The sequence below is a fragment of the Podarcis filfolensis genome (assembly GCF_964270895.1).
Source record: "Podarcis filfolensis genome assembly, chromosome: 4".
NCBI lineage: Eukaryota > Metazoa > Chordata > Lepidosauria > Squamata > Lacertidae > Podarcis > Podarcis filfolensis.
In genome coordinates, this window is record NC_139607.1 from 21708429 (window position 1) to 21735310 (window position 26882).

The 26882-nt window shown below is 40.1% G+C and overlaps 1 protein-coding gene across 2 annotated transcripts; it reads left to right on the forward strand.

The window, feature by feature from the left end:
- Nucleotides 1-26219, forward strand: TM9SF2 (transmembrane 9 superfamily member 2). Of its 2 annotated transcripts, none has more exons than XM_083610709.1 (17): nt 1-396; nt 6420-6487; nt 7874-7967; nt 10471-10598; nt 11061-11190; nt 12241-12365; nt 13350-13464; nt 15287-15366; nt 15466-15574; nt 17034-17166; nt 18168-18287; nt 18900-18957; nt 19545-19704; nt 20084-20235; nt 20779-20890; nt 22461-22632; nt 24920-26219. In XM_083610709.1, the coding sequence occupies exons 1-17, from the start codon at nt 268-270 to the stop codon at nt 24985-24987; spliced, it is 1953 nt and encodes a 650-aa protein (XP_083466835.1). In that variant the 5' UTR covers nt 1-267; the 3' UTR covers nt 24988-26219. The 2 variants fall into 2 exon arrangements, with proteins under 2 accessions (XP_083466835.1, XP_083466836.1); XM_083610710.1 differs by lacking the exon at nt 1-396 and adding an exon at nt 670-790.
- Nucleotides 26220-26882: the final 663 nt, after the last annotated feature.

Consider the following 26882-nt stretch of genomic DNA (forward strand, 5'->3'; position numbering starts at 1 on the left):
AGAAAGAGGGCGGAAGCGATTCGGCCGCTCGCTCCTTCGCTCGCTTGTGCGCACGCGCGAACTTCGTGCCTCGCAGTTCCGTGTGCGCGAGCTGACGTGTCTGAGGAAGCCGGAAGTAGCGGCTGAGGAGGCTCGGCTCGGTTTCGTGCTTGGGCGCGGGGGAGGGTACCCTCTTCCCTTAAAAAAACAACAAACCGCCCCCCGTATCCGTTCTCTCTGTCTCCCTCACCCCCCACCCTCCTACACCCCACCCGCCTTCCCTTCGCCATGACTGGCGCGCAGCTGCTGTTGGCCGTCGCGCTCCTGGTGGCTAATTCGCCCTCCGGCCCGGCCTTCTACCTGCCCGGCCTGGCGCCCGTCAACTTCTGCGACGACCCGGACAAATCCGACTGCAAGGTCCGTAGGGGCGGGTTGGGAAGGGCGGTTGAGTCCGGAGAGCGAGGCCTCAAATGCCGGGGCGGTGTGTGTCAGAGTACGAGTAATGTCGGTTAGTGGGGTGTGTGTCGTGTCATGTCATAATAGCCCCCTCCATGCATACATACATACTAACTGTGCATTGACAGGACCCCCCCCCCCTTCAGATCGAAAGTGTTTCCTGTCTGCTTAGGCTTTCTTGCGTTTGGGATGGAGGAGTGGATTGGCTGGCAGGCAGGAAGTCTTCCAGAATGCCCTGAACTGCATCTTTTAATCTCTGCTTTTGTCAGTGCCTGCGTACCCTCCAACATTTGTCCGATGAAAATAGGGACATCCTATTTCATATCCTACCAACATGTCTCCCAGGGAAATAAAGGTAAAGGGACCCCTGACCATTAGGTCCAGTCGTGACCGACTCTGGGGTTGCGGCGCTCATCTCGCTTTGTTGGCCGAGGGAGCTGGCGTACAGCTTCCGGGTCATGTGGCCAGCATGTAGGGACATCCTATTCCATATCCTCCAATAATTATCCCAGGAAAATAGGGACATCTTATTCCATACCCTCCAACATTTTTTCCAGGAAAATAGGGACATCCTATTCCATACCTGCCCAACATTTCTCCCAGGAAAATACGGATGTCCTAAGGAAAAGTGTGACATTCCAGGATCAAATAAGAAACCAGGACAGTAAATCCGGGACTGTCCCCAAAAAATAGGGACACTTGTAGGGGTCTGCGCCCAGGCATGTGTAAGTGCCAACAAGCTGGTCAGGCTTAGTGGCCCGTTGCGGCTTGCTCATTGCCTTAGACCTTTATGTTAGGATGTAGCAGCTCCTACGATGGGCGCTTGGAAGTTGAAGTTGAAGTTGGAGAAACGAAGCTAAAATAAGGCTCTAAAGCTGAGCTCTATGTAGCTGAGAAAGCAGAAATCCCAACTGTCTGGGGCTGTCCAGGGAGAGCAGGATGGCCTTTCCCACAAGGAGGATCTTCATGAACCTTGCCTGCCCCATCAGATGGGAGGAGCCATCCCACTCTCAAGAATGCTCTGCAGGTACCTCTGGGGAATTGTAGAGTTGGAATGGACCCCAAAGGTCTTTTAGTTCAACTTCCTGCTATACAGGAATCTCAACTAGATCATACAGGACATGTGGCCATCCAATCTCTCTTCTCTCTCTCTCTCTCTCTCTCTCTCTCTCTCTCTCTCTGTGTGTGTGTGTGTGTATGTATGTGTAAAATGCACTTCCTTGCACTTCTGTGGTGGGATTGGCAGCAGCCTAACTTGTCTTATCTTCTCTTTGGGTTTCCTTCAGACCCCTCCTTTTCTTCCTTTCTTTTTTACTGTTAGTGCTGCTTTGTAAGGAAGCCATGTTTCATTGAATAGTTGTGTAGGGGTACGTGATTGGGTAGGCCAGTGTTAGGTAACTTATTATGTTCTAGTGACTCGGGGTCTCTTAGAGGAATATTTTATTTTATTAATGAGTTGCCTAAAGAGATTGCATATCCCCAAGATTAGCTCCTCTTCTCTCCATCCTGAAGTACCGTTATTTTCCCTTCTCCTTCTCTGGAGTCATAAATTGATGAAGGACATGCCTGAAGTTGAAATAATAATATTTGGCAATGGAGTATGATTACCACTTTTGCTGCATTCATGTGTTTAGGAATCATAACTTTGGAACTGAAACATGGGCTTGCATTTTCCCTCTTCCTTACCCATCCCTCTTTCCTTATGTGACATGTCTCTTATGTAGTACCTGCTCCTCAGTCTTATACTGATTTTTGTAAGCTCCTCTTGGAATACTTTTGGCTAAAGAGGGGTAAACATGCTTGTAAGTAAGATGGTGATGATGATAAATAAGTTCATGGTATTAATGCTCCTTGCAGTTTAAGCTGCCCTTAAATTTCATGCAGCTTCACAGACTTTAGATTAGAAATTATACTGTATGTTTAAACTGGTGGTTTAAACTGGTGATAGCCTATTTATAATTACATGCAACACCTTCAGTGTACATAGAGCTTGGAAGAGTTAAACAACAGCAAGGGGCTGCTTCTTCGGCAAGGGGAAAACAATACTGCCACCTGTAACCTAAAGCGGAGCACTCCATTTATCACCTGAGGATTTTACCATCTCATTGTGATGCATGCATTGATCATGCCATAGTCTGTGCATATGGAGTGTTATGAGGAAGTTTTTAATGTTTGTAGAAAGTTAAAACAACAATAATCTCAATGTGATGAATACTATGTTTGGACAACTTGATTAACCCATTCATGCCTCCTTAAAGTTCCTGATTCTGTGAAGGGCAGACTACAGTATGGGCAAGAATAGGGTTTCTCTCCAGTATGGATACATTGAAGGCACTGCAGTGAACCTAGGCATGTAAAGGTGCTACCACATTGTTCTCAGGAGGAAAGATGTTCTCCATGTGTCTGATGATGCCTTTTCAACCTGGTCTATTGGCTAAAGGCCATACCACGTTCTTTGCATTTGTATGTCTTTTCCTTCCAATGGATCACTTTGTGTTTGGAAATCAAGTTAAGATTCCTGAAACCTTTGCTGCATATTGGGCAGAGTTAGCAAAGAGTATAAAGTGTAAAAATTCAATTAAGAAGAAGAAGAAGAAGTATAAAACAGCAGAAGTTGTGGGGAAAGAGATGTAAGAGTAGCAAAGCGAATGAATGTTGCAAGTGCACTTAAATACTATATGTTGTTGTTGTTGTTGTTGTTGTTATATACTGCTTAATTGCCAAAGTGATTTACAAGTATAAAACATCTGGGGGATGTTCCACTGCTTTATTTTTCACAGAAAATGTTCTATTTCATAAGTACACCATGAAATAAGAATAATAACAACAGGACAACTGCCCCCCCCCAAAATAGTTTTGTTGCAGATCAGATTTATTCATAAAGTCATATGCCATTGTAAAATACAACTGGAGTACCAGACCCCAAACATCATGGATATTTACATACATAATGTAATATAATTGAAAAAGATATAGTGCTTTACATCCATTTCAAACTCACTCTGAGATCATCTGAACCCTTATCTTGATCACCAGCTTTAAAAAGGGCTACAGTTCTTATAACCTTTTTCCTTCATATGGAGTTCTGACATCAGTACCAGATTGATGCTTTAACTATGGGAGGATCAGATGCTTCCTAGCTCTGTTGTGTTTGCAGTGAAACAGAACATGACAAATAAATTTCTGACAACCCTTATTGCAATGGTGTACTCTTTCTTCTAATCAAGTTCAGTTAAATCTACTTTCCATTAATGCTCCTGGCAGAGAATTGCAGCACACCAGCATAAAAGCTCTTTGAGCTTTAGGAAGGTTAAGAGGGCTGAAAATACTTTTATATCTAATAACATTTCCAGTTATCCAAACCCAAATATATTGGGGAAGAAGTTTGACAGAAAAGGCCTTCAGCTCCTTAATTCTATGCACACCTTAGTTTCCTAATGAAAAGTAGTGGGGATATCCACAAAAAAACCCAAAAGACGTATTTAATGCAGATTCCACCCCAGAAGCTCATGAAAGAATCTCAGACTATCAAACCAATCAACTGTGTAAATTTCCTAAAATGGATATGAAGCCAATAATTGCAAACAATGTTCCATGCAACTGCCTGGAAGAACCTAAAACCCACCTCAATATGCTCTCCTTATACATTTAGGAGTTCCAAAAATTATTTTCAAAAAAATTTCCTTGTGCCTTCTCTCTAGAGTGCCATCAATGTTCTCTGCCCAAAAAATAACTCCAAACAATTGTTGGGCTGCAATCTTGACCCTATAGAGACCAGAGCTTGCTTAATTAATTATTTAACTAACTGCCCTATACCCGCAGGTCTCAGCTTTCCAAACTGTGTGTTGCGGCACGTTAGCGTGTCAACTGCAGTGTATAGGTATGTCATGCAAACACTCCCTGCACTCCTCCCGGGCTGGAAAGGGGTTAGTTTAATCTCTAGTTTCTTTGTAAAACTGAATTACTGTGCCGTGAAATGAAGCATGTCTAAAAAGTTTGTCACCAACATGAAAAGTTTGGAAAGCTCTGCTATAGACCTGGGAGATGGCTGGAACAAACTGTCCACCCTTAGAAACGAAAGTCTGAGAGGTAAGAGATTCCATTGCTATAGCCTGCTTTATGTGGGTCTTCCATAGCAATGGAAAACCAAAAAGAGAACACCAAGTACCAAAAGGCTCTCAATTACTCCAACAAATAGTCATCCACATACGACTTAGAAATCAATCCCCTTCTAGAAAACCAACAACAGCAAGATCTTAGTTCTATCACAACCATCTTTTCACTGTTTCTCTATGAAGAAAATTGCTTTAAAGCCCTTCTAAAACTTTTTGTTAAAGATAGCAATAGAGCGTCATCTGCTTACAGTAATATACTAATGGAGGTGGTTTCCAATTTGAGGGCGTGCATCTCAAGTGAATTGAACTTGAATCATACGAGGACAGATCAAGCAGAAAGGGAGCCAAAGTACATATCTGACTCTCCTCCCTTGATGCAACAATATTTTTGAGAGCTGACCTCTTGTACTATAGCTGGCTTGTGAGGATGTCTCACAGTAAAACACCTAATCAGAAATAATAGACTTTTGTCCGCTGAAGACTCCTCCAGTTTTTTCCATAAACGATCATGTTGGATCAAATGTATCCCTATCGTGTTATATGACTTCCTTGATATTGTATGTGAGCTGGAACTGGTCTGTGACTGAAATAATAAAATTCATTCATCATGTTGGACTAAGTCAACAAAAGCTGTATAAAGTTCAGCCCTGAGTGTCTTATAATAGTCCTCTGCCAAATGAGATGAAACAAGGTAGTAACCCAAAAGAGAGTATCCTCTAAAAATCTGTTTCAAACCTGGAAAAAAATTCTAATTCATTTCCTCCAGGAAAACAGAACACTGGATGCAGTTTGGTGGAGAGAGGCTTTGGCTTCATGCTATTTTTCTAAGTTTTGTGGAGGTCTGTGATGTGGGTTTCCCAGAAAATTTTGAATGGGAAAACCTTTCTACACAAATTAGGGCAATTTGCCATGAAAAGTTGGTGTCCTAGAGAATAAGCTGATTTGGCATGTTTAGTTTCCTTGTATTCAGGAAAGAAAGCGTAAATCTTTAAATTGCCACGCTTTCTAAATACATTTGCTATTGGCATCCTTTCACCTTTTGAAATGGCAAGTTTTCAATGGAAGCTTTAGCCTAGAGCTAGTATAGCAAAGTGGAAGGAAGATCTGCCCCCTACCACCACTTTTTGCCCTGGCACATGCTATCAGGACTTGGGGTATGGTGGTTGATCAGCCTCTCTGCTCCTCCTGGCCCCAAGTCAGGATTGTAAGTGTAATTTATATTATTTTTTCTATTGGGAAGACTGTTTTGCACTGTTTGCCATTTTCATTTCCGATATAGTTTTCCTACAGTGTATTTGTATCACAAACTCTTTTCTTTTAATTAAAAAATTCACAAATTCTCCGTTTTCCTCATTGACTTTCTGTCACTTTCGTCTAAGTAGTTTAGATGCATGTAGTCTTCTGTTTATTAAATCTGTCCTATCTCAATTCTATTTTACTACTTTTATTGTTTGATGGAGCAACTATGCAGATGGGAACTATGCAGAAAGCTGATATACAGTGGTTTTAAATCAAAACAACTATTATTTATAGCTACTTGTAGAAGTCACACAGGCAAGCTTGATTACATAATGCTAATTGCATAATGTAATTCATCTTTTGTAAGGAAGGGCAGAGCATACACATTTAGAATAATGGTCAAAATACTCTATAATTGCAGTGTGTATAGCTTTGATGACTGATACATTAAGTATATATCTTAATTCAGTATAACACTACAGTACTAACATTCCGAAACACTTGTTCTTACCTGTTATTTACTGATAAGTGGTTTACAGAAAGAATTTTAAAAAGAATTTAAGGTTTTATTACAGTGACGTGTAGACATGTTGTTAAATTTATAAATAATGTCTCATTGTGTTTTTGCAGCCTGTGATAGAGCTATTTGTGAATAGACTAGACTCTGTGGAATCAGTCCTTCCATATGAATATACTGCGTAAGTATATGAAATATTATTCTTTGAATTAGGATAGGATAGATTTTGTAGACAAGGTTATGATTGTCCAAGCTGTAGTGTCAGTGTTACTTGGTGTTTGGTTTAGTTGCTTTGTACCAAGGTTTAGCTTGCTAAATCCTGCTCCTGATATTTGCCAAGAGGATAGGATTCTTTTGCTCTGTTTTAGAAGTTGTTTTTTTCATTCAATTATATATTTTAAACAAAAAATTTGAGAAGAATTTTGAACTAATGGTTTTTGCTGGCTATAGAAGTTTCAAAACGTAGAATCCCAAATTTTGCAATTTGCACTACTAAGCCAATCTAACATTAGCGAGACGCCATTTAAAACTGCGTCATAAAACTTTCCTCCGTTCTCCTTTGTTTAGCAATTATCTCTTTGACCTGTAATTCAGTCCACACAGTTCTTAAATTCCTGCTTGTGATTAATATAAAATGCCACGAACTTCTTTCTGGGGTGGAGGGTTATTAATACTCAGATAAGGCAAAGAAAAGAAAAGCTTTTTTCCTCCACCCCCCTTCCGTTTCACTCCAAAATATACCAGTCTCTTGATGGTAGTTCATCACTTGATTTATTTGTCCCATCCGTCGTTCCGGTCACAGAGATCCATTAATCAGCAGTCTTATCTCCCAAATTTCGCTTGCTGTATGTGCTTTAGCTTCTTTCCAATTATATGTTTCCAATTATATTTCCGAGCTAAAGCGAACCCGGGCGCTGATTGGAGACGGCATCAGGAAGAGCCGACTTCACCGAGGGCTTGTGCCAAGTGACCTGGCACCCCCTTCTTTTGAATTCGGGGGTGCATTGTGGCCACCACTGGCAAGGCAGTCCCCCCCATCTCCTTGGGGGTGGGGGTGGGAAGGCTGCATACTTCCCATAGCAGCCTCTTAATTACCTTGTGTGGGTCGGAGAGATGTTATTGTCGGCCATCTTCCAATGCGCCACCTGGTGGCCCCCCAAACAATGAAAGTTTTTAGTCAATCATCTTTAAATGGCATGCACAAGTAACATAATTAGATGTTATTTTGGGGGTGCTTAATATAGACCAGTACTGTTGAACTCCAACTCTCATCTGTTGCAGAAAGCACGGCCAATGATCAGGAATGAAGGGAGTTGTAACAAGCAAATAATTTGTGTGGAGCATTATCTCAAATATATTGCTCACCGATGCAGACATAAGCACACTTGGTTGAAAGTCAACTTAGTGAACATAATTGTCAACAGGGAGGTGTGTTCAAATAAGGCAACTTAAATAAGATTCAAAAGTTTCTTGTGAAATTCATTAAATTGTCCTGAATTATATGTAGGTATGCATTTTAGATATAGAATATAAGACAGAGTTCACGTTTTGCTGAATTTGATTTTAGGTTCGATTTTTGTGAAGCATCTGAAGGGAAACGTCCATCTGAAAATCTTGGTCAGGTGTTGTTTGGAGAGCGGATTGAGCCCTCGCCATATAAGGTATTTTAATTGCTTTGAAAATCAAAGAATTTGCCGAATCTAAGCAGTGAATCCCAGTTGTTGGCATGTTTTGATTTGTACAAATGGACTGAAGGTTTTTAAAACTTTATTAGGCTTTTGGTTAAGCCTGCCCTAGCACATGACATTCTTGAGGAAATATTAAGATCAGGAGAGGACTCATTGGTGTTGCTCCCCCTGCCTTACCTTTTCTTCACAGGGGTCCCAGCCCTAAGTGGGTAAATTAGATCATTTACATTTCCCACACTGCACTTCCTGCAACGTCAGCATTACATTGTGGGTATTGTTGAGTCCTGCTGCACAGCCCCATTGCTGCTGAGCTGCCTACTGGACAGTTTGCCTGGCAACAAGGAGACAGCCTGCTTCAACTCTGACAGGAGCACCAGCCCCACACTGCTTGACTTATGATTAATAATAACAATAATAATAATACCACACTCATCTGGCTGGGTTTCCCCAGCCACTCTGGGCAGCTCCCAACAGAATACTAAAAACATGATAAAACATCAAACATTAAAATCTTCCATAAACAGGGCTGCCTTCAGATGTCTTCTAAAAGCCAGTTGTTTCTTTCTTTGACATCTGATGGGATGGCGTTCCACAGGGCAGGTGTCACTACTGAGAAGGCCCTCTGCCTGGTTCCCTGTAATTTTACTTCTCACAGTGAGGGAATCGCCAGAAGGCCCTCGGCGCTGGACCTAAGTGTCCGGGCTGAATGATGGGGGTGGAGATGCTCCTTCACGTATACAGGGCCAAGGCCGTTTAGGGCTTTAAAGGTCAACACCAACACTTTGAATTGAGCTTGGAAACGTATTGGGAGCCAGTGTAGGTCTTTCAGGACCGGTGTTATGTGGTCTTGGTGGCCACTCCCAGTCACCAGTCTAGCTACTGCATTCTGGATTAGTTGTAGTTTCCAGGTCACCTTCAAAGGTAGCCCCACATAGAGCGCATTGCAGTAGTCCAAGCGGGAGATAACTAGAGCATGCACCACTCTGGTGAGACAGTCTGCAGGTAATAAAAATAAATAAAATAATAGCCGGGCTGGTGATTCCAGTTGCATAGCTCTAGCAGTGCTGATAAGAGTGACACTCGCTCCCCCAGCCCTCACCTACCATCTGGTTGGGCTTCAGAAGCTTGGTCAGCTTAGCCATCTTAGAAACATGTCTAGCTATGCTGCTCATAGGCATGCCCTATATCTGGCCAGATCTCCCTAGAAGCACACAACCTTAGTCTGTTCCTAGGCTATTCAAGGGAAGGGTCCCAAACTATAGAAGAAAAGGGCTTGCCTGGATAATATATTCCTACCTTAGAAACAGTTGTGCTGCATTGGAATTGCGGACATGTTGGGTGCCAGTTGATGAAATTAGGAATGTGTTGTTGTTTTTTTAAAAAACCAAACAAACTGGTAACATCTCACCTTGGTGTCCTATATTTTTCATTTGTACCAACACACATTCACTCATTTGCACCAAAAGTAATGCTTTGTTTACAGCTACAGTATTGCTAGAATCTCTCACTAAACTAAGATAGGTCCTGCTTCTTTGTACCCTCATCTTACTATATAGTTTTCAATTACGTCATGCAACCATATTAAAAAGGTAAAGGGACCCCTGACCATTAGGTCCAGTCGTGGACTCATCTCGCTTTACTGGACGAGGGAGCCCGCGTACAGCTTCCGGGTCATGTGGCCAGCATGACTAAGCTGCTTTTGGCGAACCAGAGCAGCGCACGGAAACGCCGTTTACCCTCCCGCCGGAGCGGTACCTATTTATCTACTTGCACTTTGACGTGCTTTGGAACTGCTAGGTTGGCAGGAGCAGGGACCGAGAAACGGGAGCTCACCCCGTTGCGGGGATTCGAACCGCCAACCTTCTGATCAGCAAGCGCTAGGCTCTGTGGTTTAACCCACTGCACCACCCGCGTCCCGTCGCAACCATATTAGGCAGTCTCTTAAAGCAGCTTAGGACAGAGAAGCCTAGTATAAGATCAGTATGTATAAAAATTCACTCAGGTATTATTTTAAATGTGCTTGTGGTATTACTGCCATGTAGAAAATTCTGTTGTTTAGAAGAGGCAACCTAGCCTATTCTACCCGTAAGTTTTTATTTATTAAATCCTTCTGAATTAGCCACCTGAAATATTTTTTGCAGTTAAGGTAGTTAAAAGACTTGGATAAAAATTCCCTTTGGTTTAAGGTGAAAGAGAGAATAGTTTGGAATAGTTTTCAGTATAGTTGAACTTCTTAACAAAATAAAAATTGGATTGAGAGTTTGGGTTTGCTGTTGTGGAGAAAAAAGTTGCTATTAGGCACACGCTAAAATCACGTAAGTTAACTGAATTGTTGTATGTAATAATTTGAGAAACTGTGCATGTGTGCATTTTGATGTTCTGCTGTTATTATCTTGGGAACTTTTGCATTAAATCTTTAAGTAATTTGAGCGAGCAATGTGTAAAAAGGTTTCTAAATTCTTTCTCATTTTTTTAGTTTACCTTTAAGAAAACAGAGACGTGCAAGCATGTTTGTACAAAAGAATATGATTTGAAAAACCCAGATCACAAGCAAAAACTAGATTTTCTGAAAAAGAGTATGCTACTGAACTATCAGCATCATTGGTAGGTTCATGTTTAACTTTTAACCAATTGCTTACTTTTAGTAGAAAATATAGAATTGTGGTAGCTTATGATGAGAAATGCGGGACATTCGTGGAAAGAAATGTAATGTTTTCTTCCATTTAATACAACATAGTTATAATTTCTTTTTTCTGTTTAAAAAATAAAAGTATGGATCTACTGGAACAGCAATTCGATATCCTTTTGTGCATTAAAAACTATAGGGGCAAATGGTAATAGTGCGAATCATCTGGAGCCAATTTGGGGAGGCATTCAGGAGAAACAGAGAATCTATTCCCCAAGCAGTATCCATTAGCTATCACCTAAACATTATTATTACTAACATTGTTAGTGAATCTATATTTTGCCTTGACAGATAAAGTTCTTCTCAAAATTTATAGCTGGGGTACATCTTTAATGATACAGGCTTAATTGAAAATACTGTATTACTTACTCATTTTATAGGATTGTGGATAATATGCCAGTAACTTGGTGTTATGATGTGGAAGATAACCAAAGGTTCTGCAATCCTGGATTTCCCATTGGTTGTTACTTAACAGAAGATGGACATCCCAAAGATGCCTGTGTTATCAATGTATGTATAAATAAATTTTAAATAATGTGTGCAAGATTACTATGCTGCTTGATTCCCCTCCCTCCTAAATTTTTGCTGTTATCAGTGAAAGTATGCTATTTTTAGGAGCCTGCATTGACACCATTGCAATGACTAAGTTATCATGGAGGAGGAGAAGGAAGGAGGCGTAGATGGACAAAGGCTATTTCTAATAACAATAGGCAACTAATCTGCTTAATATTGTGCTTCTCAGCCTGACATCTTCCTCCCGTATGCTAAGTCTGCTCCATAAAACCATTAATTTCCACACCTTATGCCTTCCCCTTTTATTAAAGCAGTTGGTGTTAGAACAGCATAAAAAGAACATAGAAATGAATTGTTGCATGAAAGAAAAATTGGATGACAGGTAATGTTATCCGTTAGTCATTCTGGTGAACCAGTTTGAATTTTCAAACTAATTTGCAGTCTCCGCGTGGAGGAGAATTTGTTTCTGAAAGACAGAATGTATTTCTTTGGAGTTGGATTTCAGCTCCCATAAAATGTTATATTTTTGTTCCTGAAAGTTTTGCTGTTGGGATATTCCCAGCATCCATGGTTCTGTATACAAAAGTCAGCTTAGTTCATAAATTAGCATTAATGGTAAATTGTGATGCTGTTTCTTGTACTGCAAGGTTTTAGACTTAATTTCTTAAACCTGAGAAATGGGATCAATTTTTAAAGCTTGGACTGTGTAAAAATGGAATCTTATGAAATGGCTTTTCACAGTTACCTCATTTTTATATATGGTATGAGAATGCAGGAAGCAAACAGTGGACTGATGTGTTCCCCCTTCTGTGGAACTATAAAAGGAGTTTGGAAGCTTTTACTTCCATTTTAGATGAAATGCAGCTTGTTGTGATTTTCAAACCAAAATAAAATGTGGTAAATCTTATCTGTGGTTTGTTGAAAGAAGCGGCATATAAATTTTAATAATAACGATGATGATGATGAAGGGGAGTTATTTTATAAGCCAGTTGTGCGCTGCTCCATCCACCTATTTGATTAAGTTTTTTCTACATTTTTTTTCTGTAGTCTGAGTTCCATGAACATGACACCTTCTACATATTCAACCATGTGGACATCAAAATAGCCTACCACATGGTAGAAAATGAAGCTCCCAGCGCAAGACTAGTAGCTGCTAAACTTGAACCAAAAAGGTGAGCCTTTAGTTTTATTACTAGATCTGCGTGGCATCTTGGCAATGTTATAACTTGGTTTGAAAGATATAAGGGAATTTAACATGCTCCTCACAGTGGACTTCATGTTAAGTGGAAGATATAGGAGTGGGAGGGAGAGAACACTTTAGAGTTTTCATTCTTAATAGGAAAAATAATACTGGACAAGTATATACGATACTAGTTAGTAAACATTGCTACCATTGTGATCCCATTTATATAGGCCCAGTTCACACATAACACAAACTGCACCGTAGTTACAATTTAATCATGGCTTTGCTGCCCCAAAGTTCACGAGTCACTCCTCCCCTGCTTATTCCTAGTAGAAGAGATACCATGCCATTATGTGCAAACCAGCCCTTGAGGTTTGTTTCTCTCCTAAAAAACAGACCTTGCCTTGCCAACATGGTTTGTTAGGGGGGGAAAGCCAAACCGTGAGTGCTGGTTCACACATAACAGCAAGTCAGTCTCTGGTTTGGTACAGCCCTAATTTGTTAAATGAAGTACCGTATTTTTCGCTCTATAAGACGCACCAGACCACAAGACGCACCTAGTTTTTGGAGGAGGAAAACAAGAAAAAAAAATATTCTGAATTTCAGAAGCCAAAACAGCAAGAGGGATCACTGCGCAGTGAAAGCAGCAATCCCTATTGCTGTTCCAGCTTCTGTGATAGCTGCGCAGCCTACATTCGCTCCATAAGACGCACACACATTTCCCCTTACTTTTTAGGAGGGAAAAAGTGAGTCTTATAGAGCAAAAAATACGGTAGTGGGGAAGGAGCACTGTGGAGACCTTTGAGCAATGTGCACTTTAAGCCATTGCATAATTTAAACTATGATTTAAAGCAGGGGGGCTAGTCTCTTTCAGGCCACCAAATACCCTCCTCCTAGTTTTGTTATTTAAAATCTCTTGCCAGAACGACTGCATTTTGCACTCAAATCTATTGTCTTTGGTTTTTTTAAACAGTTACAAGCACACTAATCCTGACAGCCCAGACTGCACGGGACCGCCTATGGATTTAAGTAACAAGCTTGCTTCTGGAAATGTCAAAATTCCCTACACATATTCAGTTACTTTTGAGGTTGGTATGCTTGTCGGCTTTTCCCATTTCTTTTCCTGGAGAGGGCATGATTTGGAAAGTACTTTCTGAGCTTTTAAAATAACACTCTGTTGGTGATTCTTGTACCGGAAATTCATAGCAGAGTTGGAAGGGGCCATGGGGGTCATCCTGTCCAATTCCCTGCCATTCAATAATCTTTTTCCCAACATGGGGCTGAGATTAAGAGCCTTGTGCTCTACTGACTGGGCTGTCTTAGGTGAATTTTAAAAAGTGGCATTATGAAATACTAATGAAATCCTAGTAAATGTCTTAAGAAAGGAGATTCATCTAAACTTTTTTATTGCATTATTCTAGGCTAACTAGGGAAATAACTTTTGTAGAAAATGTCATACATGTTACTCAGTTAAAATTCTTTGGAATTCTAATAAAGGAAGACAGCCAATGATGGCCACTTGCCTGAGCGACAGAAATCTGCTTGCCTTCCGGAGCAACTTTTGCAAGTGTGCCAGGGAGCCATAGTGGTAGGAGAGGAAAGAAGTCCCACTGGGTGAGCAGGCCCCTGGTTGCTCTATATTGGATCTACACTAAAATGGTATTTGGGACATGGGTGGCGCTGTGGGTTGAACCACAGAGTCTAGGACTTGCTGATCAGAAGGTCGGCGGTTTAAATCCCCGCGACGGGGTGAGCTCCCGTTTCTCGGTCCCTGCTCCTGCCAACCTAGCAGTTCGAAAGCACATCAAAGTGCAAGTAGATAAATAGGTACTGCTCTGGCGGAAAGGTAAACGGCGTTTCCGTGCGCTGCTCTGGTTCGCCAGAAACGGCTTAGTCATGCTGGCCACATGACCCGGAAGCTGTACACCGGCTCCCTCAGCCAATAAAGCAAGATGAGCGCCGCAACCCCAGAGTCGGCCACGACTGGTCAGGGGTCCCTTTACCTTACAGCTTAATGCTATACATGCTTACTCAAGAATGAGTTCCACTGTGGTCAGTGAAACTTACTTCTAGGCAAGCACATAGCTCAGATGGTTAGAACACACTGCTGATAATGCCAAGGTTGCAGGTTCAAATCCTGTATGGGACAGCTGCATATTCCTGCACTGCAGGGGTTTGGACTAGATGATCCTTAGGATCCCTTCCATCTCTACAATTCTATGATTCTATGTAGAGGATTGCAGATTCAATGAGAAGTCTCTATGCAGAATATAGCCTTCAAGAAGTATAGAGGCAATGGTAGCTGCTTGCCACCTTTTATTTGTTCATTATCATGTCTGATATTTTAGTGAAGCAATTCCTTGCTCAAAAAGAATATGTTTTAGCTGACATTCTTGACATCTGATCTTGAACGTGAGAGGTGTCGCATGGTGAGTTAGAAATCCACAATTCAAATATTGTGTCTGTCATGAACTCACTAGATAAACTTTTAAGTAAGGCACTCAAAGCCTTAGTTGTCCTTCCTCAGCAGTGTGGTGGGTCATAATACTGATTTAACTTACAGGGCTTGCTGTAAGCATTATAACAAGATAATGAGCATATTGTGAGCATTTATGAAGACTTGAAAGTATTATATAAATATTCAATATTATGACGAAAATCATAATGATGTTGGTTGCCAGGAATCCTAGTGATATCTCGGTTCCACTGAAAATAGTGATAAAATTCTCATTAGTTTCTATGTAAATAAGATCAGAAGAAAATAAGTTGTTCATGATCCCCAAGAATTATTTATGCAATATATATATATATTAGTAGTTATGCTGCCATTCTCAGTATAAAAACTTGGCAAGTCTGTTATAATTTTATTTCAGTTGTATGACATCTAATAATTAACCATTTTCTCTTCAGAAAAATGATGAAATCAGGTGGGCCTCCAGGTGGGATTACATTTTAGAATCCATGCCTCACACACATATACAATGGTTTAGGTAAGGGAAATGTTTTCATTTTGTAATTCAACATATTGGAGCCCCTTTTTGGTAAAAAAAGATAATGGTTTGACAACTGGCTATCATGTTTCCTTTTAGCATTATGAATTCTCTTGTGATTGTCCTTTTCCTGTCTGGGATGGTTGCTATGATCATGCTAAGAACTTTGCATAAAGACATTGCAAGATATAATCAGATGGATTCTACTGTAAGTATAAGTTTTTTAAAAACAATTTGGAGAAGAAATGTTTTAAAATTGTCAGGTCTCTAAATATAACTTTTTTGTGATGCCTTCTAAATATGCATGTTTGGAAATGTTGTGAATGTCCTTGCCCGAGTCATGTTCTGATAAGCACATCCACAACCTAATTCTTTATCTGTATTATGCCCAAATAGCTTTTACGTATATTCATTTTATTACAATGTTTATATGCTACCCTTCAAGTACAGTATAAATACACCACTCATTGTGGCTTACAGCAAATAAAAACCAGCTGATCTCGCAACTGTATTAACTGATATAAACATACTCCTTTTGCAACAATAGTTACTTACAGAATTTTGTGTTAGGACATCGTAGCGTATAATATTGTCAAAAAGGAAGGTGGAACACAGTCTGTTCAATTTCTGTGAAAATAATACATATTAATAGGGATGCTATTAATCTAAGTCATACTCAAGAGTAGATCCATTGAACTCAATGGGCATAAATAACAAGTCCATTGGTTTCATTAGATCTAGTCTGAGTGTGATTAATCTTGGATATCACAGGCATCTTGAACACCTGAAGGAATTACCTTTGGAATTAGACAGTTAACTAATAAGAGGCCTTCCCAGTTGCAATAACTGCAGCCCACAGGGGATCTGAATTGCGAGCCTTGTCCGTACAAAGCTATTTTATATGTTTTCCATAAGGTAATGCTGAGCACAGATGCAATCCCCCCTCAAAGGTTACCCCAAACAGACCAAGGGGAGCTGGGTGATTACCATGATTTTGCTGACTTCTTTTGATGGATGATGCATCCCAGGCTTCCTCAACCTCGGCCCTCCAAATGTTTTTTGGCCTACAACTCCCATGATCCCTAGCTAGCAGGACCAGTAGTCAGGGATGATGGGAATTGTAGTCTCAAAAACATCTGGAGGGCTGATGTTGAGGAAGCCTGATGTATCCCATGAATTACCCTGCCAAGACTAGTAAGATTTTCAGATTGTCATCCCAGCACACGCTGGATTTCTTCCTGTTGGGGAGTGACTCTGTCTACAAATGGTTGCATGATTCAGGGCATTCTTGCTTCAGCTTGGCCAGGGACAGAACTGGGGAGGAGCCTTGTAGACCGTAGACAGCATATAAAGAGTTCTCACATTTTCCATGCCTTCCTGGGCAGCAGTAGGGCTTGCCCGTTCCTTTCTAAATGCTCAGTTCACCCCCAACAAGAACCTTCACACTAAGTGTCCCAACTTTACTATCTCCCAAAAGAACAAAGTTCTGAGATCTCATTTGTATGTTACTCGTTGGTTTCTGAGTTATAAAGATTGAACGTTTGGTGTCGTGTGCTATTTCAGTATTTTATATAAACCATACGCAGAGTTTGTGTATTTGGAGGGATGAAGTTAGAGGTATATATAATTGTGTGTATAAACCCCTCAACTGGCTTATTAATTTTCAGGAAGATGCCCAGGAAGAATTTGGTTGGAAACTGGTTCATGGTGACATATTTAGGCCCCCAAGAAAAGGAATGCTGCTCTCAGTGTTTCTGGGCTCTGGAACACAGATTTTAATTATGACTTTTGTTACTCTATGTAAGTATAACATAATGGGATACATGGGTGAAGCAGTGCCCCTTAATTCTAAAAGCTCTTCTGCCTAACCTTGGTTAGATGATCAACAACGCAAAATGTGCTTGTTCTCTCCTCGTCCTTCCCTTGCATGTATCTATCCCCCCTCCTGGTTTGAGGCATGTTTGCTGGTGCTGGATGTTCACAAGGTCCTCAAAACATAAACACACATAGGAGATTTGACTCTCAAACTGCTTTGATGCTGAGAGCTACAGTGGTGAACTGATCGGGACCCAGAAGACCAGGGTTCATGCAAATGCCCACTCAGCCATAAAGCTTTTTGGCCGACCATCAGTCAAGTCACATGTTTCGACCTAATACACATCACAGAATTGTCATGAGAATAAAACGTGGAGGAAACCACGTATACCCCCTTAAGCTCTTTGCAGGAAACATGGAATCTAAATGTAAAAATAAAATAATAAGAATTCTGGTTGGTAACTACTACTGCTATTACTATTATTATTATTGTTGTTGTTGTTAAATTAAATTAAATTTGAATGCCGCCATATACCCGCGAGTCTCAGGGCAGTTCGCAACATAAAATCACAATATCAAAACACATGATAAAAATAAAAACAAGAACAACCCAATAATCCCCCCTCCCTAACACATTTTATCACATTTTATGCCAGTATACAGATAGTGCTATCGTAGTGGGTTCCAAAAGTGAAAATGGATGTTGTAGGGGCCAGAAGGAAGTTCACATAGGTGATTTGCAGTATTCTTCAGGCTACTTGAACTGTGGATAGATGAAGAGATCAGGGAGCATTACGTCTGCACAAATCCTAAATATATTGCATTTCACAAAGTAAAAAATCTGAAACTTCTGGAAAAAAGGGGGAAATATACTATTGTGCCACCACTCCTAGGTACTGTGCACAACAGATGTGAATAAGGTAGTCTACATGTGAAGCACACACATCTTTAAGAGGCCTCTAAATATTGTGTATTTCCTTTTTCAGTTTTTGCTTGCCTTGGGTTTTTGTCACCTGCAAATCGGGGGGCATTAATGACCTGTGCTGTGGTCTTGTGGGTGCTGCTTGGAACCCCAGCAGGTTACGTTGCTGCCAGATTCTACAAATGTAAGTACAAAAGTTCATTTAACGTGACAGCACTTAAGTTCATTAGTCTAAATTATCATCACAGCAGTGATTTCCCCTCTGATCCTGTTTGCCCTCTGGGCAAGATGGAAAAATGTTTTAAGACTGAAGAGAGACTACATGCAGGTTTAGATTGTTCTCAAGCTAGCAAACTTTCAAGTTGGATATTCTTTTATTGTATTAACTCTAACGTCAATTGTTCTTACTTGGATCTGCTTGCAGGGGAAGAGGTAACTGACATACTGTTATGGAAATCAGACTGTCAGTGGCTTTTGAAATTGCATTTTGTTTGACATATGAAGTTTGATCCAGCTTTTGTCTGCTTTGGTCCATATGTATTTGAAAGGGAGATAAAACAAAAGTTAAACCTATTTACTGAGCTTCTGAATCAGTGTGCACTTTTAATATTATGCAGTACGGTATGTTGAATCAGTCTAATTTTTCAAAATTTTGTTTTAATAAAGATGAAGAAACAAATAACAAAACTGAACTTTAAGTTCAAGTGCCTGTCTAAACTGTTCTAATAAATAGGGAATTATGTTTGTACAGTACCTGTCATTTAATTGGTGCTGTTTTGGGTTTCTTTTCATACAGCATTTGGGGGTGAAAAATGGAAGACAAATGTTCTGCTGACAGCCTTCCTTTGCCCTGGGTAAGTTAATTCCTATGATTACTATTAAAATAGGTATATGAGAAGCTTGGCTAAAACTGGTGAGTCTTCAACAACATAAGTAAAACACAGCAACATCATTGCATGCCAGAGCTATGCACAGTTCGTGCCCTTTTTTGGTTTTTTTGTAAACCTTGTTTCCTTCTGCCACATGAAAAAAGTTGATTAAGCAGTGCCAGCATGACAGAAGTACTTTTTAAAAAGACAGGGGTTCTCTTCATTGATTCTTTATTTTACTCCTTGGGCTGCTTCTCAGACCACGCTGCATCTGTGGTGTCATATACTATACAATGCCTATGTCAAATCTTTCTGCTTAATCACAGCAAGCAGTCATCCCCTGAAGTGGAGCTAAGACAGACATATATTTGGAGCTATTTAACTGAAACGTCAACTCCTGCTGGAGCTCAGTCCTGTTAGATTAAGGAAGAAAGGCTTGCTTGACCTCTTTGCCTGATATTTTCTACATGTCACCTGGGCTCAACGTTAAGCTAGACATATAGTGATATGATTTCAATAACATTGAAATTAATCAAGTGTGAGTTAATTGTTAAATCTCGTTTCTCTCTTAGCATTGTGTTTGCCGATTTCTTCATCATGAATCTGATTCTCTGGGGAGAACATTCCTCTGCAGCCATTCCATTTGGTACTTTGGTTGCCGTTCTAGCCCTCTGGTTTTGCATATCTGTACCACTGACGTTCATTGGGGCCTACTTTGGTTTCAAGAAGAATGTAAGTTCTTTGTCTTTTTGATCTTAAGATGTTTTACTCACCTTCTCTGCACACATATCTCGTACCTTTTGAACTGCCTGAAAACAAATGGTGGGTCAAGTCCTTTAGAAGGCTGTGGATTTTGGGGTCTTGCCTGACTTCAGTGATTGAGTTGTGTATATATAAAGCATGGTCAAACAACAGGATTCAAAGCAAAGAAAACCATTCTGAATGTGGTAGACCTCGTTATATGAGATTTAGCTTGGATTTCCTTTATTGTGCTAGAAAGCCATAGGATTGTAAATTCTTTTGACTAAGTACTTCCTTCTGTTTGTGGTGTTTAGTAGAATTTAGATTATTTAGAAAGTCTCTTCCCCACCCTTGTTTATATCTTTTAAAGGCCATAGAACATCCAGTTCGTACTAATCAGATTCCTCGTCAGATTCCTGAACAGTCATTTTACACGCAGCCATTACCTGGTATCATTATGGGAGGCATTCTGCCCTTCGGATGCATCTTCATACAACTTTTCTTCATTCTTAATAGCATATGGTAAGCCAGTACGCTTCTTGAAAAATGTTTGATGCCTTCTAAAGTACTTTTTCAACTTGCTGGGTTTTTTTTTTAAAGAGCTTGTATTTGTTTTTCTGCACTTCTCTCTGCTTTCTTCCATTATCAGAGCTTTTGACTGTTCTGCTTTAATGTCATATAAAGCCTGTGTTACACTTGCAAGTATGTAGTTGTCTGGCCATAGGCTTTTGAAACCACCCAACCAAAAGTTGCCTGATGCAGGTCTTGGAGTGTCATGACACCTCTGTCTGACATTGGTTCTAGTGTTCTTATGTCACAGAAGGTCTTACCAGTCTTAGGTGAGACAGTTCGTTGGTGGGGAATCTTTGTCTATGGCCCTAAAGTCCATGGGGAACTGTGAGATGAATTAAACATGGGAGTAGTTTTATGCCATAAACTCTTAATGGATTTGGTTGAGCAGTCTTCAGATGCTGGAGTTCAACAATATTTGCCACTTGTATGCTAGAATGGCCAGGTAAACTTCACCAAGACTACTTTTGTTATGCTTAAACTTCTGTTTTCTAGGTCTCATCAGATGTATTACATGTTTGGCTTCTTGTTTCTGGTGTTCATTATTCTGGTTATCACGTGTTCTGAGGCTACTATTCTACTTTGCTATTTCCACTTGTGTGCGGAGGTAAGCCTACAGAATTCTTTCTTGCAACAGTCCTGTCTTGGGGGGATTTAAATTATTAGGAAAAAGTATTCAATCAGTGACTTGGCTCCTAAGTTGCTATTCCTTTTACACAACGGTGGAGGGAGATTTCATAAAGTGCCTCTGTCCACTTATGTTTGTATTGAGGACCAGGGGCAGACTTTGGTATTATGGTGCCCGGAGCGAGGCCAAAATCCCCCCCCCCAAAAAACCACACTTTGAGTAGGTACCCTTATAAATACAGTGGTACCTTGGACGTTGAACAGAATTCGTTCTGGAAGTGCATTTGACTTCCAAAATGTTCGGAAGCCAAGGCGCGGCTTCCTGTTGGCTGCAGGAAGCTCCTGCAGCCAATCAGAAGCTGGGTCAGCCACGTCAGACGTTTGGGTTCCAAAGAACGTTTGCAAACCGAAACACTCACTTCCGGGTTTGCAGCATTCGGGAGCCAAACCGTTTAACTCGCAAGACGTTTGGGATCCAACGTACGACTGTATAGGAATCATCATCATCATCATCATATCATCCACCCCCATTTTTTGCTCAACCTTATTTTTAGGTTCCTTAATTTTTACTTCATGTTTTAGGGACAGCATAGGGTATACTCCAGATTTGTGTATTGACTCAAATATAATAGATCGTGTAATAACTGCTAAAACTTGCTGGGGCCGAGAAATGTGAAATATATGGCCCTTTTAAGATGGGTTGTGCATTCTAATCTGTATTTATTGCTTGCTTACACTTGCCATTTTCATTGCTGGCTGTTTAGAGAAGACATCCTACGAGGCAACCTAAGCATCTTTTTAAATAAATCAAATGTTTGTACCTTCAAATATTTTGAATCGTTTTAACCCGATTAGGTGACGATCTCCATCAATTTCCCAACAGGTTGTCTTTAAAATCGTATCAGCTGCTGGGGTCAAGTGCCTCTTCTTTTTTTCTTTTTAAAGACAGCTTTGTCCTCTCTGACACTAAAACTTTCCATGGTGTGATTGACAGATACAGTAAATGGAGCCTTGCTGCTGATCACCAAAAGAACCTAGCTGTGGAATATTACCAAAAACAGGCTCCATGGTTTCAATTGGTTTTCTTAATGCTAATCCCATTTTACATTTCAAGTGAATCTGTACTTGGACTGCAGTGCATACCTGCTGTGTTAGAGATAGGAAGGTGGGGGTGGAAATCCTCTACCCCACCTTTACATGCCTAGCACTGTGCACTGTCCTAGAACATTTGTGGTATCTGCTCCAAAATGCATGTCCTCCAAATGTCAGCATAGAATGTGTTTGCTCCCTTCAGAAGGGCATCCCTGTAGTATTTTATTTGAGTAAGTTATTGATTCGCAAATGGTCTCTTTCTACACAATCAATTGCCAGTAGCTCATCTTAGAAAATGATTAAAACCTTATAAAGGGTCATCATTATTAGATATGAAATATATAGTCTTATGTTGCTTTGGTTTGTAAATATTCTCATGCATGTAAGTTGATTGATTGTAGCCCAGAAGGTCTACAAATATTTAGCAGGTTTTTCAACCATTTCTCTCTTTGTTCTAGGATTATCACTGGCAGTGGCGCTCATTTCTCACCAGTGGCTTTACCGCTGTTTATTTCCTAATATACGCAGTACACTACTTCTTTTCCAAACTTCAAATTACGGGTACAGCAAGCACCATTTTATACTTTGGGTACACTATGATAATGGTACTGATCTTCTTCCTTTTCACAGGTAAATATGAATATATTTTTTGGTACTGAGACTTTATGTTAGAGTGCTTCCGGGGTGCTTCACACAATACAGTTTAAGAGTTCTAGAGCCATGTGCAGACTTTTTTCATACTAATGTTTCATGGACATCCCTATGGTTGCTTGTTTAAAAAACAAACTTGTGTGCCTATCTATTTTAATGTGGACTATGGACCTCAAGTTGTCGTGACATAAAGGTGGGATGTTTAACTGTAGTCAGGACATCTTTATGTTCATTTCCCTGCTCCTCTGCTTTCTACCTGCATCTCTGGCTGCTGAACGTTGGCAGTCATCTGTATAATTCCTAAACACAGTTAGGGGCCATTTCAGAATTTGATTGAAAATGCAAAATACAAACCCTTCTGCTTTTTAATCTGTATTGTTGCATGCTTGCATTTGTTTACCTATTAAGGACTGTTAGAAGTTTTATACAGAGAGAGCTGTACTATTTGGAGAACATTCTTCTCCACTTGTAAGGGTTTAGAGAAAAAGCGTCAAAACCTTGACGGCTATAAAATATAAGAATTTAATTGGATTCCATTTTAGTATTTTAAACAATTTTTAAATTTCTTTTGCACAAGTTACTGTTGCTTTCTGGAACAGTTTTTGTAACGTTTTCCAGTTTTATATGCCGATAACTGTGCATTGGGATTCTTTTCCCTCCCCCCAGAAACGTAGCTGTTTACAAGAAAAAAGAGGCTGTGTATTAAGGGATACGTACATAGTAAATTTCATTAAGCTTGGATGAGATCATTCTAGCAAGTGATCAAAATCACACACACAAGCCCCGAAGGCATCTGGCTTCCTGTGTCAAGATGATATAAAAGCTAAAAAGAGAAACTCATAATTGTTGCATCAAAACTATTATACTGCTGCTTACTCATCTGTTAAAAATGGTCAGCCTCAAGAAGGGTTCTGACGGTGCCCTGCTGCTGTGACGGTGTAGCACATGCTTGGGGCACTTGCTTCTCACACTGCATTCCGGGTCATTGATCAGACACAGCAGGCAAAATACTGGGAGCTATGTGACAAATCTGACTTACAGCTGGGCCCACAATACTGTATCGGAGTAAATGAGTCAGTTAAACATCAGTGGCTTAGCTACTATGGAAAAAAATAATACGATATCATTCACAGTTCTTGCTGAATTTTATTCATCATGAATGAACCATTGCTAAATCTTCATTCTTCACTACAAACACATTACATACATAACTTTGAATTAGAACCAGACGCATAAACATAGAAAAGCTTTGCAACATGTAAAGGAACAATACCTATCTTCAGTCATCTAAAGTTGCAAAAATTCACACTCATTAATTCTCAGTTACATGAAACACAGACTTCAAGTGACATTTTTTAAAAAGTCTATTTGTACATACTTTTTGTGAATAATCAGGTGCATAAAATCAATGTGCCATTGTCAGGCAGGTTTTGACTGCTCAGGAACTTACATATTCAAAGGGCTGTAAAAGCAGTAGTCTCTGTTGGTTTATTGGAGCACATGGTTATCTTCCAGCCATGAAAGACTTACCAAATGTTCCACTCTCCAATATCCTTCAGCTACCCTGGATTCTAAATCAGCCAAAAATTATGAAGTCAAATAGTCTGGTTGGTTGTGCTTTTCAGCATCAAAACTATGCCATGTTGTGCTCCAAGCGCTGGTATCCGGTCCTGTCCTGAGAGGCAACCTTCCATAAAAGGGCAGCCTTCTGTAAAAAAGGTCAATACCTTTGAGGTTTCCTCCCTAAAAAAAGGTCAACAACTCTGGGCAACTATAGTCCGGCCCCCAACAGTGCTTGAGGGACAGTGAACTGGCCTCCCGTTTAAAAAGTTTGAGGACCCCTGTGTTACAGTATCTAACAGAAATGTAAACTCATCCTTGGTATATGTGGTTTCCACACTTTCTCCAGGCCACATGGATCCTTTGCTCATTTGCATTTTTGTGCTTCCTGCATAAACAGCTGTGTTGCATCAACACAACCCTATTTTGCAATACACAATACCTTCTCTTTCAGGCACAGAAGCTTCTTGTTTCAATGTCTTAACGGCGTGGAGCCTGTGCCGCCCGCCATTTTGTCACCCCACTCCCCCAGGCTGGCACTGTTCCCCCAGGGAGCCCCCCCAGGCTGCACACCGCTCCCCAAGCACCCACCTTCCTACGCCGCGCCAGGTTTACCTGGCCCACATACCATAGTTTGAGGATCCCTGCTGTAACAGATCCATTGATGTTTATTCTGCCAATTTAAAATTCACGTTCTGTTTTGTAGGAACAATTGGATTCTTCGCATGCTTCTGGTTTGTGACCAAAATATACAGCGTTGTAAAAGTGGATTGAAGAAACTGTAAAATATAGGAGCCATCATCCTAATATAATGATATGCTTCTGAAGAAGAATTTAAGCTTTATCTGAAGTATTGACTTCTGTACCTTGTGAATGATACTGAATATACATTTTGCCCACCCAAAACATTTGTATTATAACTTTGCAATTTGTTTTCACTTGGGTGTTCTTACTGAAGGTTGAAGTTAAATATTGTATGCGTTTGTAAATGTTGCTTATAGTAGAACTTTTAAATTCTAAATGACTGGCTAGAAGTGAGTACATTACAGAATTTTTAATGATACTTCTAAATAAATAACGGGTGTAAATACAGTTTTCTAGGCTTGTTGAGTGGGGTTAATTATCCCCCTGCCCCAGTGAAATAACTTCTTTCTATCATGACTTGGAAGGTTGACTCGTGTGTTGCTTTTGATTTTTTCCCCTGATTTTTTTTTATATTGGAGTTATGGCCATAAATCCACCTCACTTTTTCTGTGACTTCATTAGGTTCCAGTGTTGTTGGCCTTTGGAACCATGTGCCTCTTGAGTCTTGGGAATCTATCCATTCATAATTGTAATAATTACTATCAACATTTTCAGTGGATCATCACATATTATAAATAAACCCATGAAATTTTGTAAATACAGATATATTGATATGTTTTAAAAATATGTAGATTATATTTGTTAAATTTTAGGTTGGTTTACCTTTTTTTTGTTTTGTTTTGTTAATCTGCTTTACCCTATATAGATGTAACTGTTCATAACTGCACTACACTGTCAGTTCTAATCCGCTAGCGTAACTAGATTAAGAGACTGGATAATATGTTGAGAAGATCTGCATACAGAGAAGGAAGACGCACTGTCAAGTGTGCTCACAACAGATTTTAATGATTCATATTATGTAGAATTGATTGGGGAGGGGTTGGACATACACAAGCAGAAATGCTGTTTGTCTTGTATTAATAGAATGGTTCAATTTGCTAGATGTGGAATTGACATTAACCCATATGCATCCTCGGAAAAAAGCAATGGAAACATGTTTATCATGTTGAGTTGGTTTGAGTTTACGTTAATGCCTGCATGTCTCCCACAAGAGCATATCTGCAACCAAGTTAAACTGCATGTTTTGGGCTCAGACATTCTGATTGGAGAAAAGAACCTATGTTTTTTCTAATATGTTCTTTCTAAAGATCATAAACTAATGCTTGAATATTAAAATCCAATAAAAGTATCTTTTGTTAATAGCTTTTGAATTTGGTCTTGTAATCTAGCATTACAACTCTGTAATTAAACTTGGTATGTTACAAAAAGCAAAAAAGAAAACATGCAGCAAATGTATATTCTGGTTTAGGGAACAGCAAATCTCATACTTTGCTCTATAGTGTAGGACGGCTGTGGAGGGTTCCCTCCCATCCTTTAAGACTTAATTGATGGGGAAAGTGTGAACCACTCTTTCATTTATGTGGCAGTTTGTTTTTATCTTGCTTTTTGGTTTCGACCAAACTGGTAAAATGACTTTTGATAACAATAGTACACAAGTTAAACTCAAACCACCAAAAAATCCCACTGGCCAAGCAGTATCAAACTTCGGTCAAATACCAAAAGTCTGTCCTAAAACCTAATCCAGGCTTCCTCAGACTTGGCCCTCCAGATGTTTTGAGACTACAATTCCCATCATCTCTGACCACTGCTCCTGCTAGCTAGGGATCATGGAAGTTGTAGGCCAAAAACATCTGGAGGGCCAAGTTTGAGGAAGCCTGACCTAACTGAACATAATTTGGCCATGTTCATGAATGCAATGAGAAGACCTGGTAGGGAATACCTAGGGAAGGTATTCCAAAAGAATACCAGGCTTCTCTGTTGCTGCCCCCAACTGATTGTTCTGTTCTATCAATATCTTGCTATGC

Coding starts and splice junctions, on each gene's coding strand:
- TM9SF2 (XM_083610709.1), top strand. CDS start 268: ATGACTGGCGCGCAGCTGCTGTTGGCCGTCGCGCTCCTGGTGGCTAAT. Junction 15,367..15,465: donor ACACATATACAATGGTTTAG/GTAAGGGAAATG, acceptor GTTTCCTTTTAG/CATTATGAATTCTCTTGTGA. Junction 17,167..18,167: donor TATGACTTTTGTTACTCTAT/GTAAGTATAACA, acceptor TTCCTTTTTCAG/TTTTTGCTTGCCTTGGGTTT.